Raw genomic sequence first — 14,649 nt, 5'->3', positions numbered from 1 at the left:
ATCATGGATCCCGCGACGCAAGCAAGATTCGATCTCGTAAGATCCCCAAATTGCCCTACTTCAACAGACACTAGACACTGACATCTTGCAGATTAACTCGAACCTCGCAGAATTCCTAAACCCTGAAATCATCGAGGATGTGTTGAAAAGTGGCCGCAACCCTAGGGTGTACTGGGGTACAGCTGTTCGTATTCCCCTAGATCTCTCGCTGTCGCACGGAATCGTATAAAAAAAATACATATCGCAACACAACTGCTAACACATACTCTCTTTCTAGACCACGGGTCGCCCTCACATTGGCTACTTTGTGCCAGCACTGAAGATTTCGCAATTACTACTCGCAGGCTGCGATGTAGTGATCCTGCTTGCCGATGTACACGCATTCCTCGATAACGTAAGTCCTTCCATTTAGAATGACTCATTTCTACCTCACTAACCCTTTACGATAAATAGTTGAAGGCGCCACTCGAGCTAGTGGAAAATCGGGCGATTTACTACCGAAACGTTATCACCGCTATCCTTCAGGCCGTCGGCGTCCCTACCGAGAAGCTCGAATTTGTCCTCGGAAGTACCTACCAGAAGAGCTCTGCCTATGTATTCGATGTCTACAAGCTGTCCTCTTTGATTTCGGAAGGACAGGCCAAGAAGGCGGGCAGTGAGATTGTCAAGCAGACTGGCAATGCCCCACTGAGTGGGTAAGTTGGATACCACTCTCGGTCTATATGGTTTGCGCAATATACTAACCATTCATCAGACTGTTGTACCCAGTTCTCCAGGTTCTCGATGAAGAACATTTGAATTGCGATGCTCAGCTCGGAGGTATTGATCAGAGAAAGCTCTTTACCGCTGCGACGGAATGGCTCCCTAAGCTTGGATACCGTGTTGTAAGTTTTCATCCAACTATATTTGAATATTAGAGGCTTACCTACGTCTAGCGCGCCCATCTTCTAAACCCTATGATGGCCTCTTTGTCCTCCGGCAAGATGAGCTCTAGTGATAGTCCAGGTATGTCCTCCTTTCTTATCAGAAGTTATCAATATGCTAAAACCCGACAAGATAGCAAAATCGACCTTCTCGACTCTGCCGAGAGCATCACAAAGAAAATTCGGAAGGCTGAGTGCGTCCCTAAGGTCGTCACAGACAACGGTGTGATCTCATTAGTCGAACACATTCTATTGCCCGCATCTATCCTAAAGGGCAATGGAGAATTCCGCGTCGAACGCAAGGACGCCGAGCCTCTTGTATTTACCGATATGGAGCAGCTGCGCGATGCTTACCGCGCTGATATTGTATGTATAGCTGTCTCTCACTTCGCATATCTCATTGACTAACAACGTTATAGTTAACACCACAGCTACTTAAACCTGCTGTTGCGGCCGCCATGGTCGAGCTCATGGCCCCTATCCAGGCGGCCTACCAGGCCTCCACTGAATGGCAGGAGGTTACATTGAAGGCTTACCCGCCTCCAGTTGTGCACAAAAAGGTCAAGAAGGTTAAGGACCGAGGCTCTCGCTTCCCGGGGGCCAAGCAAGAAGAGACAGCTAAGCAAGAAGAGACGGCCCAGCCTTCGGGGCAAGAGAGCGCTCAACCTTCAGAGCAATAAATAGACATTGTCTGCGGTCCCGGACTAAAAACGATTGGTCAACTGTTTGAGTTTCCGCATCGGATAGAAAACACGCTCATGGATATTTGATTATTTTAAGACCGAAATTTATGTATGTAGTCAAGAAAAGTCAATATTCCACTTCCTAGGGTTAATGCTAAAGCTATGGATGTAACGCCAACTCCCGCTAGAACTAAAACAGGGTATTCGTGTCGTGTATCACAGCCTACGCCAATTGCGCCTCCATTCAAGTCTGTCGGCAAGAATATGCCAACTTTCAAGTCCATCTGCATTAGCTAGCGTTTTCAACCCATCCGTGATGAAGGATGTCAGATGACTGAAGTGGCTATTAACCATTCTCATTTGCTGGCTGTAGGTCGAGTCACGGAATGAGACTGTGAGTGTATGTTCGTGGGTCATATCATCGTAGTCATCATCATCGTCATCGGAGTCGAACTCATCTTTTGAGCCTCGATTTGTGCGCGGCGCCTTTAGATTCTCTAGGTGTTGGTCTTCATCGCCAAGCAAGTGCACGGCTTGCAGATCTGCGTAATGAACACACAAATCTAGGAAATTGATGATCGCATCATGGATATGTGATAGATCTCTAGAGAGGAGGCACTGGGCTTCCAAAGAGGACATGTAGGATTGGTGCGCGGCTATCATGGCGTCAACATCCTGTGCGCCAGATAAATCTTTGTGCAGAGACTGAGTTGCCGTGGAAATGACAAGGTAGGTCAGATGGCCGTAGATGAAATCGAGAACCCATAGCATGTTATGGTGTAGAGCATGCACCAATTTGTCATTGTCGTCAGGTGTGATAATCCGGGCGTCGCGTATACGCTGTTTCACAATTGCATATTTAGCGCGCCTAATTTGCATCAGGAAGGTTGAGATCCGTTGATAAGAGTGTATTGCATCCTCGGCGATTATATTCGCAATAGGCCATGGGAGACCATAATCAATTGAAATTGCTTCTAGAATCCCCACAGTTCGATGATTATTCTGAGAAGCCTGAGATGGAGTACTGGCTGGCCGCATAGAGAGTCTTGAGGTGTCGATGACGGACACTGAACTGAAAGCCGTCCTTGATATCTCAGTGAGCAGGAACCTGTCATCCCAGGAACGACCACGATCGATCAGTTCAAAGATTTTGGCATCAACCATACTGACGGCGCTCATATCTTTGGCGAGATAGACATGCTGAAGAGCGTCAAGGGAGGTCCATAATCCGCATTGTTGGTCGAGTTCCGTTCGTAATAAGCTAGCACTGAGTGAATGATCCACATCCACGAGTTTTTCGAAAGTAGACTCTACTAATGCAGGGAAAGGAAGCGAAGAGTCCTTGGAATATAGGTCTTCGAATCTCATGACTTCAATGTCTGGTGGCGAATTTAGATGGTGCAGAAATACCATGCTCTTCCCCGCCGTGAAAACTTTCTGCACACTAGCCTCGAGGAACTGAGGAATCTTCTGCTGCCTGTTGCCCGTATCAAACACAAACCAGTCATGCCAGAGAGTTCGTAGATCACTGTGATCACCATTGGTTCGCACGAAAAAAGTGTTGTCCGAAGCATCGACCTGACCTGTCTCCATCCAGAGTCGAATTGAGCTTGAATATGTTTTGAAACACATAAAGAATAGCTCTGCCAGATGTTGAGACGAACTTTCGTCACCAATGGCCTCCAACATGCATATTAAGTCGTATAATAAATCAAGGCAGCGCATTGGCTGATCAGCCGAATTTTGGCCTAGCTTGGTGATCATTTCTGCGAGCAATACCAGCTCGTGAGAGTGTTGACGAACGTCAACAAGAAGTTGGATAAGACTGATAGTCGACCCAGCGGAAAGGTATTTGCACTGAACTTGAGATAAGACTCTATCAAATTCAAGAAGACGCTCTTCTAAGCCCCGGCAAAATGTTTGCATATATGGTATCGTCTGCGAGAGCTTGGTGAAACACCGTATAGTGCTTAGTTTGGCGCCTATCTCGCTAAAACACCGCAAAAGCGATTCCAGGGATTCCCTGGATGAATGCCCGAGCATGTATCTTTGATCCACTCCGAAATCGTCGTCCAAACATACATAAATGGACGTTGGGAGACCTTGAAGCATAAAGATAGTCTCTCTAGCAAATTGAGATTCTGTGATAAGTCGCGAGGCGGCTGCGTCTCCTTGGGGCAACGAAGGGTGATTTTCCGCTCTCCAAAACTGAGCTTTTGCTAGAGAAGCAACAAGATCCTCATCCTCTGTCTGAACAAAAACGTCATCTGGAATAGCGTACCCTTCGTCCACCGTTGTGGCGGACTGAGGCCTGTGCTTAGGAAGAGATAGATCACTGGCAACCGATGAAAAGTCGTCATCTGATGAGTCCCCAGCAAAGTCTACCTGTTCCCAAATTTCTTCGTCACTAAATGCCGTCCCTTCTGCATCAAGGTCCGACCAAGAAAGAGACTCTTTTTGTACTGGTGCCTTGGCCCCTTCCTCTGGACGTTTCACCGTTGACAAATCAGCGGGGCGATCTGAGAGTTGTAGTAAGAGACTCAGAATTTCTGGGACCCAGGAGTTCCGATTGCTCTCCAGCTCCGCAAGGCGGATTTGAAGGGCTTCAGCAAGTTCATCTCTATTCAAGATTTGAAACTTTTCCTGTAGTCCCTCGAGTTGCTTGGCGACTGCAAACTGGTCGGTGCGCGTATGAGAACCAGTTCTGAGACCCCCTTGTACACGACGCTTAAGATTCTGAACACGCGCAGACCCCTACATATATATAAGTCGTTGTGCATAATGATACGAGAACAGGAATTCAATATATTACCTTCTGATCCGGTGATATCTTAGCAACTGAAGTGATTAATGCATCAGCAAGGGTACTTAGATCAGCCGCGAGAGCCATTTTCAGACATAAGCTCGGATCTAGGATCAAAAATGAATCACATCGAGATGTCTCTAGATGTCATAAAGTGAAGAAGCATAAAAGTGAAGAAAGGCCCGGATGTTTTGCTTGGATGACGCTAGTCCGCATAAGGAAAGATGGCCACTCTTAATGCGCCGCCTCTCTCTCTCCCCGATCATCTCCCCCCTTTAAGCAAATACAACCATCATGGCTATTGCGCGCCCGATTCGTATGCTGGGTGCAGCATGCATCCTTCTATGTCTATTTCTTGTCTTCCAATTACACCAGAGCTCCTCTGAACCAGGTTCTAAGTTGGCTCATGGCATGAAAAAGGATCCTCTTGTAGATCGTGCGTGACCCCGGTTTCTTGCCACATCTCTTATCACAAGCCGCGCTTTAAGCGCCATACTAACTAGTTTTATAGCTACTGGAGAGCCTGCAGGGAATCTATGGCGAGCCGACGAGCACGATTACTCCCCCAATAGCGAACAATCCGCTCGCACGAATGCTGCGCTGATTACCCTCGTGCGCAATGAGGAACTGGATCAGCTGCTCTCAACAATGAGTGACCTGGAGCGAACATGGAACAGCAAGTTCAACTACCCCTATATCTTCTTCAACGATGTGCCTTTTACGGAGGAGTTCAAGAAGCAGACTCAGGCAATGACCAAGGCGAAGTGCCAATACGGTACGAATTCATATCCAATTAGAATGGGAAGAGCCATAGCTAACTTCAGATGCAGAACTTGTGCCCAAAGAGCACTGGGACGTCCCAAGCTGGATCAATATGGACCTCTTCCACGAGTCCGCAAAGATGTTGGAGGAACAAGACATTCAGTACAGCTCGAAGGTCTCGTACCACCAGATGTGTCGCTGGAACAGCGGCCTGTTCTACAAGCACCCAGCCCTCGCAGGCTACCGCTACTACTGGCGTATCGAGCCCAATGTCAAGTTCTTCTGCGACGTCGACTACGATGTGTTCCGATACATGGAGGATGGCAACAAGACCTACGGCTTCACTATCAACCTCTACGATGCACCACAGAGTATCCCGTCCCTATGGCCCGAGACTCAACGATTCCTCGCCGCCAACCCGTCGTACCTCAGCGACAACAACATGTGGGAGTGGATCACGGATGACGTGGCTCGTCCCGAGCACACCAAGGGTGCCAATGGATACTCCACCTGCCACTTCTGGTCCAACTTCGAGATCGGTGATCTTGACTTCTTCCGCGGCGAAAAGTACGAGGCGTACTTCCAGCACCTAGATCGCGCCGGTGGATTCTTCTACGAACGCTGGGGTGATGCTCCCGTCCACTCCCTTGGCATTGGTCTTTTCGCCGATGCCGCCAACGTTCACTGGTAGGTCACATACTCTTTCTCCCATTTATTAACCCTCACTCACATTTTATCTCTAATAGGTTCCGCGATATCGGGTACAACCACATCCCGTATCTCAACTGCCCCAATTCTCCCAAATGCTCCGGCTGCAAAGCTGGCCAGTTCTACCAAGGTGCAGACTTCCTTGCCAAGGAGGATTGCCGACCTACATACTTCAAGTATATTGGAACGCACTAATTAGCGCGTGTCCCTTTTGATATGTTCTCTCGTCTTTTGTCACTCTGGAGAGTGCCTCACGACTCGATTCCTTGCATCACCTTGTACACCCCTATGACTATATTACTGAAAATCAGTGGCTTGGTACCCGGCGTTTGAGCGGACACATACCTGTGTGTATTGATGATTTTGTGTTCCCTTTTTTCCTTATCTTTGGTTTTATTGCTTGTTGCAAAATACATTTTTGGCCATGTTGCTGTCTCTTGCAGAGCTATAGGGGCATCATCTACACTGTACTTATATCGGTTACGCATGGTCAATGTTTGAGGCTCTGTTTGTTTATGGTCTGGCGCCTCTTGGCCTGCTTATTGCAGATGTCATTTTGTGTGATATATTGGCTACTTAACGAAAATCGAGACTCGGACAAGTCTGGCTATTCTACCATTATGAAGCAAGGTTCTCCGTAATATAAGTGTAGGAAAGTTGAGATTTGAGGATTTGAGGATGGAGGGTCAAGGACTGAGGACTGACTTGAGCGGTTGATAATACAACAATGCAGGATGACTGAACAAGATGGAATCAAGATAGATTAAGCACCAACCAAGTAAGGCACAGAGGACCTTTTTCCAGACAACAGCAGCACTAACAACACAAGAGATCTCTAAAGTATGTATACAGTTTTCTCTTCTACCGGACCTAATCCTCAGCCAGTCAAACAGTGCTGGATAAACAACGTGCGAGGGGGTACTGTGTGTTTAAGAGAAAATTGACGTAAAAGTAGAATTGATGATGGGAATTTACGCCTCCTGGGGGTAGAGCTCCTCCCGGAGAGCAACGCCCAGCTCGACGCGCAGGCCCTCGAGAGACTCGAGATATTGCTTGTACTGTTCGGGGTTCTCGACCTTGGCCTTGATACCTAATCACGCAGTGACGTTAGCTTGAGTTCAACTATGGACAATAATAGTGCCCCAAGATAGGATGTTGTGGAAGCGTACCCTCGAAGACGCGAACAGCGGTGGGGAAGTCGTTGACACGGCGGGCGGCCTTGAGAGCGGCAGTGAGGACCTCAACGGAGGGAACGAGATCGTAAGCGAAGCAGTTGTTCAGGTTGCGCTGTTTGCAAAAGATATGCATTAGTCATTTGTCGAATTTATGCGGATATAGGAGCCGCATGTTGAGTGACGGGTGTGGCTGATGCCATGTATCGCATGCCGATCCATATGCCTCGGGTGAAGTCGAGATAAATCATACCTGGAGCTCGAAAACGTCCTGCACACCATCGAATTCCTTCTCGAATCTGCCATTGGGATACATAGTCAGCATGAAACGTCCCTATCATGTCCAGACGATTGCCGATGCTCGTTCCGGGAAGCGCCTAACGTGAAGATGCAGGGCGCCTTTATCCCGGTCCTCCGATTTCAATGGCTTGCGATTGGGGTCGTACCTGGCAGAGAACTCTTCGTATGTCTCATCCTCGTGGCCGGAGCGGCGCATGGGGGTGGTACCGAAGTTGTGGGCGCGGGCGGCAGCCAGAGTGACCGGGGACTGCATCCGGGACCGGGTCAATTGAGGAGCTCTAAAGAAGCCGGTAGGGCGAACGGCGCGGGTCGCCACGCGGAAGATAGATAGAGACGACATTTTCGGAAGGGGACCACGGTAGACCGGAGAGTAACAATGGTGAGGGGAGAGGTGTGGATGGGGACGGGAAGGGGAGGTGAGAAGTGCCTCTAGGATTTTGCGGGTGGTGTGGTGTTGACGCCTGAGGCAGCTACACGGGTGCTGAGTCATCATCCGATTGGCCCCGTTCTCAGCTGTCTGATCTCTAAAGGCGGCTGTTGATTGGCTGTATACTTGTCACTTTCAAGGTGCGTGTCATTGGCCGAGTCTTAAGGTCATGACAATTGTGTTCTTCTTATATGGTTCTTAGATCTGGCTGTATCTATATCTATCTCTCCTATATGATAAGATCAACCTTGGAAGCATTCGGGAAGGTTGTAGTCCCAAAATCTAGAAGAACTATAGCAATAATTGGATCAATGCTCAAGTATATATTTTCGTTCTAACTTTTAGAACGAACTCAGCTTGAAGAATTATTCAAACAATCAGTCCATATTCATTTCATCGCCCTTAGATTGGTACAATATAAGTCTAGAGAGATAGCAAGAACCGCAGAACTTGACTAGATACATGAGTTGTGGCTAGTTTAAACCTCGGAACAGGAATTGAGGTTATTCCAAGGTTATATACATAGTTGGCAATATCTCAATATAAGATCTGAAGTAATTTGAAATGGATATACTGCTAGCTTTAATCCGTACCTCGACAGAGAAACAAAAGATGAGAGAAAGGGTTTGATCTGCATCTCCTTCCGGACATGGTCCATCCATGGATATCCTATACTGTGGATCTACGCAAGCTGGCATAAATAGTGTATAAATCTGCAAACATTTGCTGGAGGCACTGCCAACTGTCAATTTGATATAATGACATTCAGTTGTAACCCTAATAGAAATGACTCGATAGATTTTCAATGCAACGCTTCGGGTATGAATCTTAAAGCGGAGACAATCCAGGGCGAGAGCCAAATGTAGTCCATTGCAGAAAATACATATGTTGTAGTTGATCTGGACAAATCCTCGGCAATCTTTATATACTTTATTTCTTTGTGTAAAGGTGTGGATATTTGACTATGTACACACTAGCATGTGATAAGTGTCACACCGAGGACACGATATTCAACAACACAGTACACTTGATCTCTTGTCTAAGTATACTATAGAATCCCACAAAAGACTTATAGTTACAACATTAAAGAGTTCAAATAATGTTTCACACATTCGGACAATATATTCCTTTACTTCCGTACTCCCGTCGATTCGATCGGAACCTGATCTTCCCCTTTTTTATGACACGCTAAACCCTTTTGGGCCCTCAACGGACGCGCCGGACGCAAAAAGTAATTGTTCTCCCATTTCTCCAGCTTTTCTCTCTCTTCTCTCCCCCCTTTTCCACTTTCATTTCTTTAGCTTTTTTTCCTTTCCTTTCCTTTCATTTGGTTTGGCTTTTCTTGTATTTGGCGGTTTATCGCAGTCCCATTACTGCCCGTCAAAAGAACAGCTTGCCTTTCCAGGGCTATCTCTATCTTCAATTCCACAATCTGACCCAATCCTTTCACAATGGCATCTGAAATCCTCAAACATGTCTCGGTCCCGACCATCGATCGACCCTTTGGTGTGCACTTATGGCCCCTCTTCGACCAGGCCTACGAGAAGGTCATGGGATATCCCGCAAGCGAATTCAAATTCACTGAGGGTGTGACCCCTCTGTCCACCTTGAAGGAGACTACAATGATGCTTATCACCTACTATGTTATCATCTTTGGTGGTCGTGAGATCATGAAGAAGTTGCCTGCGTTCAAGCTCAACACCTTGTTCATGATCCACAACCTCCTTTTGACCACCGTTAGCGGTATTCTGCTGGTCTTGTTCATTGAGCAGCTTCTCCCCACTCTCTGGAGACACGGAGTCTTCTACACTATCTGCGATCAGGAAGGTGGTTGGACTCGTCCCTTGATCGTTCTGTACTACGTAAGTTGCGAAGCGCTTGAACACGTAGTAGAAGAGAAACTTACAACTTCCCAAACAGCTCAACTACATCAACAAATACGTCGAGTTCATTGATACTATCTTCCTGGTCCTCAAGAAGAAGCCATTGACCTTCCTTCACACTTACCACCACGGTGCCACCGCCCTTCTCTGCTACACTCAGCTTATCGGTGTGACCGCCGTGCAGTGGGTTCCCATTACCATCAACCTGCTGGTTCATGTTGTCATGTACTGGTACTACTTCCAGAGCGCTCGCGGCGTTCGCATTTGGTGGAAGAAGTACATCACCATGCTGCAGATCCTCCAGTTCGTCATTGACGTCGGTAAGTGGCCCAGGCCCCCGGAAACCCGCAAAGAATAGAATGCTGACAGTTTTTCAAGGCTTCATCTACTTCGCCTCGTACACCTACTTCACCTCCGCCTACTTCCCTTGGCTCCCTAACATGGGCAAGTGTGCCGGTGAGGAGTTCGCTGCCATGGCTGGTATCGGTATCATCAGCTCTTACTTGGTCCTGTTCATCTCCTTCTACATTGCCACCTACAACAAGACCGCCAAGACTGGACGCCCCCGCCGCAACACTGGCCAGAAGTCATTGATCGACATGAAGAACTTCGAACTTCCTTCCCCTGCCGGTACCCAGAGCAGCGCCAAGTCCACTGGCCGCTCCAACGGCCCTGTGACCCGCTCCCGCAAGGCCTAAATAATCCACTGAAGCACCGTCGCATGTGAATCTTTTCAGCGTGCGATTTGGAAGAGTTATATTGTCCGAGTTTGTTGAATCATCGGAGCCATTGAATTAAAATTTCATCCAATGCCAAACGAAGCAGAAGGGCAGAGTGGCTGCTCTTGGGTGATGCGTCCCTATATTTGTTTAATGAATGACCTCATGATGCCAGGTCCATTACCCGGGCATGGGGTATGTGCCTCGGAGTTGTCGGAATGCATGCGCCGAAACTTGTCGAAAAACCTACAGGGGGAATTGCTGTTGGATTACCCCGGCGGTCTCGTCATGGTTGTATTTTATAATGTTTTCTTCTTCTGTTCATGTTTGTCGTTATCACCCGTTTGGTGGCCATTGGATTGCACCTTTCGCCCTTATTGTTATTAAAGTATTCATTGATAGACGTTAGTTCATTATATCAAGATAAATGTAATCATGCTTGTTCCTGAACAGTGTCCTTGATAGGTAGTAGTATATGGTTCGCATCTGGTTAGCATGGAATGTTTGTTTTGCCTATGCTGTCAGCGTCTTCGGTGTGGATAGGTTCATGATGCATGCAAACACAGTCTGTATCTCAAGAGACAATTCAGCCAGACCGCATCTCGAGGCTATCCACCCGGGCCCCATTTTGCACCTCCCAGAGGACTGGAAGGAAAACAAATACCTAACCTGTTGATATGGCAACATAAAATCTTGTATACTGCCTCTGTATCACAATGTGCAGTATCACACTGCGCGTTAGAAACGCAGGAACAAGAACTGCCATGTGGAGTAGATGCGCATATCATGATCTGTGCGACGAGGCACAAGCAACGCCACGAAATTGATGTATCACATATTCCCCGGACGTGACTAAATTAGCAAGACAATCATCGGAAAGTGCCGATAAAACGGGCAGAGCCTTAGTCCCCAGAGAGAGAGTAAAGCTCCCCAAAATAATTGGAAAGAGAAGGCGAGGAGGATGGTAGATTATATCCAGCCTCCCAGTTTGAAAGAGTGAAACAGCGAAACAGTGGTGCAGCCACCACGTCTCATCACAAGCCCAGCCTTTGACATAATGGGGCTGGGCGGAACTCAATATATCAGGCAAGAGGCAAAGTTAAAAGGAAAACCGGTTGTTCACCTATTCTGGTTAAAAGGAACGCCTTGCTTGGATGCCATGTGAGTGGTTTATTTTGAGACTGAACATGCAGGGCGCCGGAGCTTACGGAGTACGGAGTGGACAGTTCGAATAAGAGGAAATAAACAGCCATGGTATGCAGTAGCGGCCGTGTCGTTAATAGTGAAGATCGACACATGAACATGCCATGGCCTTTGGACTAGTTTTAAACTCATTTATACGGGTAGACGGAGTTATGATAGTTGAAGAGACCCACTGGTTATGGAGTAATCCACATGGAGTAATAATCAATATAATTAACCTTGGAAGTTGAAGCAATTGTCAAGAGTTTAGAAAGTGTAGTACGTAGTTGGAAATATTGAGTCCTTGCTCTAGTAAGTATTATTTCATTATATAGATATGACAATTGGAATGTTAATAAATGTAAGGATATAAAAGACTTCAATTTTCCAGTAAAGCTTTCTAATACAACATACTCTACTCTGTACGGAGTATATATGATGAATATACTACCCCAACCCCTCAAGGTTAACACCCCTGACATCTCAGTAAGGACACATTTACCCGACCTCCCGAGTATTCAGCGAAAAAAAAAATCTGTTTCAAAGGGAGTTCGTGGTAGCGTGTTTGAACTATATGGGGGCTCCACTGATCTCGGGATAGGCTTGGCAACTGTTGAGGTCGATCTGATTTGATGACTTTTCTCCTGTCTTACCAAGGGTTTTTTCAATTTCAGATCCCGGCGCCTACACAGATTCTTCAGTTGGGCCACATAGGGAATGATATCTCCCTTATTGGACCCTTGAGATCCCGTTATCTACTCTGGTAGTATGACCGCCCTAACTGATATGCATACATGTCCAATCAACTGAGACAGACGTCCATATACAGAGCACGGAGGATTACGCTGCTTTGACCATAGCTCATGGTGATCTATCAGATCGGGTCTAAATCCTCCGTACTTTTCCTTTTTTTTTCTTTTTTCTTTTTTCTTTTTCCATTTTTTAATCTATTTTGAAAGTTTTCCATGCCAGTGTAACACCTTTTCCCCCTGCTGAAACTGGCCCTTGCCAACCCTACTATTTTCGCCCCCCATGCAAGGGTGAGACCAATCACCACCCTCTTCAAGGTTCACTACGCGCCCTACAAATTTAGCAATACTGAAGGATTATAATGATTATTGAACTTTTTTTTCTACACGTGTACTCCGTACAGGGACACGGCATGGTCCCTAGGTGCCTCTTTCCCTGGTATTTGATATCCCCTGCCCACTCCTCCACTTCAATGAATATTTCTCCCTGGTGGATTTTTCAGATCTCCTTTGCAGCTTTGCACTGGAATATTTGATTACCCTTGAGTCTCCCTTATCACCCTAGTATCATTAGAGGGCTGGGTTTTTAGGGCTTCCCTTTACCTTTTGTTTCGGAACCGCCTACACTTTGGAACCACTCTTTCTTCTATTCTATCCATAGCATATGGCTGCCGGCAACATGTACGAACCGACTCCAAACCTTCATCGTTTGAGCAGACATAGCATCCAAGATCGATATGAGTCAGATGAGGAGGCCGTATCTGAATCGGACACAGGCACCCAAGATCTACTTTCTTCGCCCGTAGGCTCACGAGCCGGAATTTATGATTCAGATCTCAGTGCCGACGATAATTCTCTGGACCCTGATTCTGACCGGGATGAACATACTCTGGCTCCCCCAATAGTCAAACGGCCCCGACCCGTCTCTACTGCTACCATTAAGAGAAATAGCACTGCAACCTTCGACGAAGATACGTATGTGTTTGATCCGGAGGACCAGATGATCTTCGAACTTCCACCGTCAGATTCGCCGCCTCAACTGGCATCTAGCACTTTTCTACAGCCATCGATATACGTTTGGCCAAAACCACAGCCGGCCACCTCAAGATCTCGCTCTACTTCACCCTCGTCGGTCTATTCAGTAGACGAGGCAGATATTGAGGTTGCAAAGCAAGTGACGTTCATGGAGCCCCGAACTCGTCCTACCCTGGTCTTCATCAACACTCTGGGGTCACGATCAAAGCCATCAAGATCTCGTTCTACCCATTCCCGCTCCCGGGAAAGCAGCCGTAACCGCTCTGTGCATGTCAAGACCGACAAGTCACCACGATCCGAGAAAAGCAGCGTGAAACAGACCAAGTCAACTCCAACAGACCTGGAAGATACCCAGTTCGCACCCAGCGCAACCATAAACCACGTCTCCGAAATCCCCTCAATCCTCTATTTCCCAGCACCACCACGCACACTTCCATCCCAGAATCGAAGACCCCAGACCTCAGGCGCGGAAAAACCAATCCCACCACCGCTAACCCTGCGCTGTCGATCCCCCTCAATGCGCAGCACAAGCGGGAACAGCGTCTACTCCTATACCTCCCGCCCATCAACACCCTTCTCCGAGGACACGGGCCCATTCAACACAAATCACGGCGACCGTCTAGCCGGAGCTTACAGCCCGGCTTCGGTCTCATCCGCCTCACCACCGCCATACATCTCCACCAAGCGCAGACCATCAACATACAGCGTATCGAACATGCTGGCAAGTCGCTCGCCACTAATGATGCGCCGCATGACAAGGAAACAGTCTTCCTCCAGCGTCAATTCTCTCAGTAGTCTGCGTTCAGAGGTCGATGTCAATGGGCCCTCTTCGTCACAGATCTCCGTCGCTACTCAGCCTGCTGATTCCCATATCGTGCGGAAGTCCAGCCAGCGTCGTCATTTACGGCATAATAGCGTTGTGCCGAGGGGGTTTATGGGGTTGAAGTTGGGGAAGAAGGCGCATGCTAAGGCTTAGATGGTGTCTTTGCTTTATGGAATATATTGATCTACATAGTAGTAATGTTGTTATATTGTATGAGAATCTCGACTCGGGCTTTTGGGATCTCTGGTGTTTGGCTGGTGTTTTTGTTTGGTCTCTTTTGGCGCTTGTTTTACATCTCTTGTCTCTGTTCCTGATCGGTTAATTCTGGGATGGCTAATGTCTACTTCAATGTTTGGCGTATGGGTATTGGTCTTGGGAAACCATTGGGTTTTGTTCTGATTATGTTTATGCGAATAGCTTTGAAATTGCATGGCTAAATAGCTATCGAGATATCTATTGTGTGTGTAATACACGAACATA

The 14,649-nt window shown here is 47.4% G+C and overlaps 6 protein-coding genes across 6 annotated transcripts; 4 read left to right on the top strand and 2 right to left on the bottom strand.

Moving 5' to 3' along the window:
* Window positions 1–3: 3 nt before the first annotated feature.
* On the top strand, window positions 4–1,603 carry PGRI_058210 (tyrosine--tRNA ligase TYS1; the record flags this gene model as incomplete). The annotated part of the gene is made up of 8 exons (XM_040793534.1): window positions 4–36; window positions 92–223; window positions 278–394; window positions 454–695; window positions 755–884; window positions 936–1,005; window positions 1,057–1,289; window positions 1,343–1,603. 8 exons carry the CDS (start codon window positions 4–6, stop codon window positions 1,601–1,603), a joined length of 1,218 nt encoding a protein of 405 aa, XP_040648389.1.
* A 219-nt stretch (window positions 1,604–1,822) lies between these two features.
* PGRI_058200 (uncharacterized protein) lies at window positions 1,823–4,496 on the bottom strand (the record flags this gene model as incomplete). Its single annotated transcript, XM_040793533.1, has 2 exons — window positions 1,823–4,360; window positions 4,419–4,496. The coding sequence occupies 2 exons, from the start codon at window positions 4,494–4,496 to the stop codon at window positions 1,823–1,825; spliced, it is 2,616 nt and encodes an 871-aa protein (XP_040648388.1).
* Window positions 4,497–4,703: 207 nt separating this feature from the next.
* Window positions 4,704–6,074, top strand: PGRI_058190 (glycosyltransferase family 15 protein; the record flags this gene model as incomplete). Its single annotated transcript, XM_040793532.1, has 4 exons — window positions 4,704–4,845; window positions 4,921–5,184; window positions 5,240–5,858; window positions 5,918–6,074. The coding sequence occupies 4 exons, from the start codon at window positions 4,704–4,706 to the stop codon at window positions 6,072–6,074; spliced, it is 1,182 nt and encodes a 393-aa protein (XP_040648387.1).
* Window positions 6,075–6,850: 776 nt separating this feature from the next.
* On the bottom strand, window positions 6,851–7,691 carry PGRI_058180 (cytochrome c oxidase subunit VI; the record flags this gene model as incomplete). Its single annotated transcript, XM_040793531.1, has 4 exons — window positions 6,851–6,969; window positions 7,049–7,166; window positions 7,305–7,350; window positions 7,498–7,691. 4 exons carry the CDS (start codon window positions 7,689–7,691, stop codon window positions 6,851–6,853), a joined length of 477 nt encoding a protein of 158 aa, XP_040648386.1.
* Window positions 7,692–9,229: 1,538 nt separating this feature from the next.
* PGRI_058170 (elongation of very long chain fatty acids protein) lies at window positions 9,230–10,359 on the top strand (the record flags this gene model as incomplete). Its single annotated transcript, XM_040793530.1, has 3 exons — window positions 9,230–9,640; window positions 9,699–9,981; window positions 10,040–10,359. 3 exons carry the CDS (start codon window positions 9,230–9,232, stop codon window positions 10,357–10,359), a joined length of 1,014 nt encoding a protein of 337 aa, XP_040648385.1.
* Window positions 10,360–12,975: 2,616 nt separating this feature from the next.
* PGRI_058160 (uncharacterized protein) lies at window positions 12,976–14,322 on the top strand (the record flags this gene model as incomplete). Its single annotated transcript, XM_040793529.1, has 1 exon — window positions 12,976–14,322. The coding sequence occupies one exon, from the start codon at window positions 12,976–12,978 to the stop codon at window positions 14,320–14,322; it is 1,347 nt and encodes a 448-aa protein (XP_040648384.1).
* Window positions 14,323–14,649: the final 327 nt, after the last annotated feature.

The sequence above is a fragment of the Penicillium griseofulvum genome (genome assembly GCF_001561935.1).
Source record: "Penicillium griseofulvum strain PG3 chromosome Unknown contig_95, whole genome shotgun sequence".
In the NCBI taxonomy this organism is placed as follows: Eukaryota; Fungi; Ascomycota; class Eurotiomycetes; order Eurotiales; family Aspergillaceae; genus Penicillium; species Penicillium griseofulvum.
This window is presented reverse-complemented; position numbering and strand designations above follow the sequence as displayed.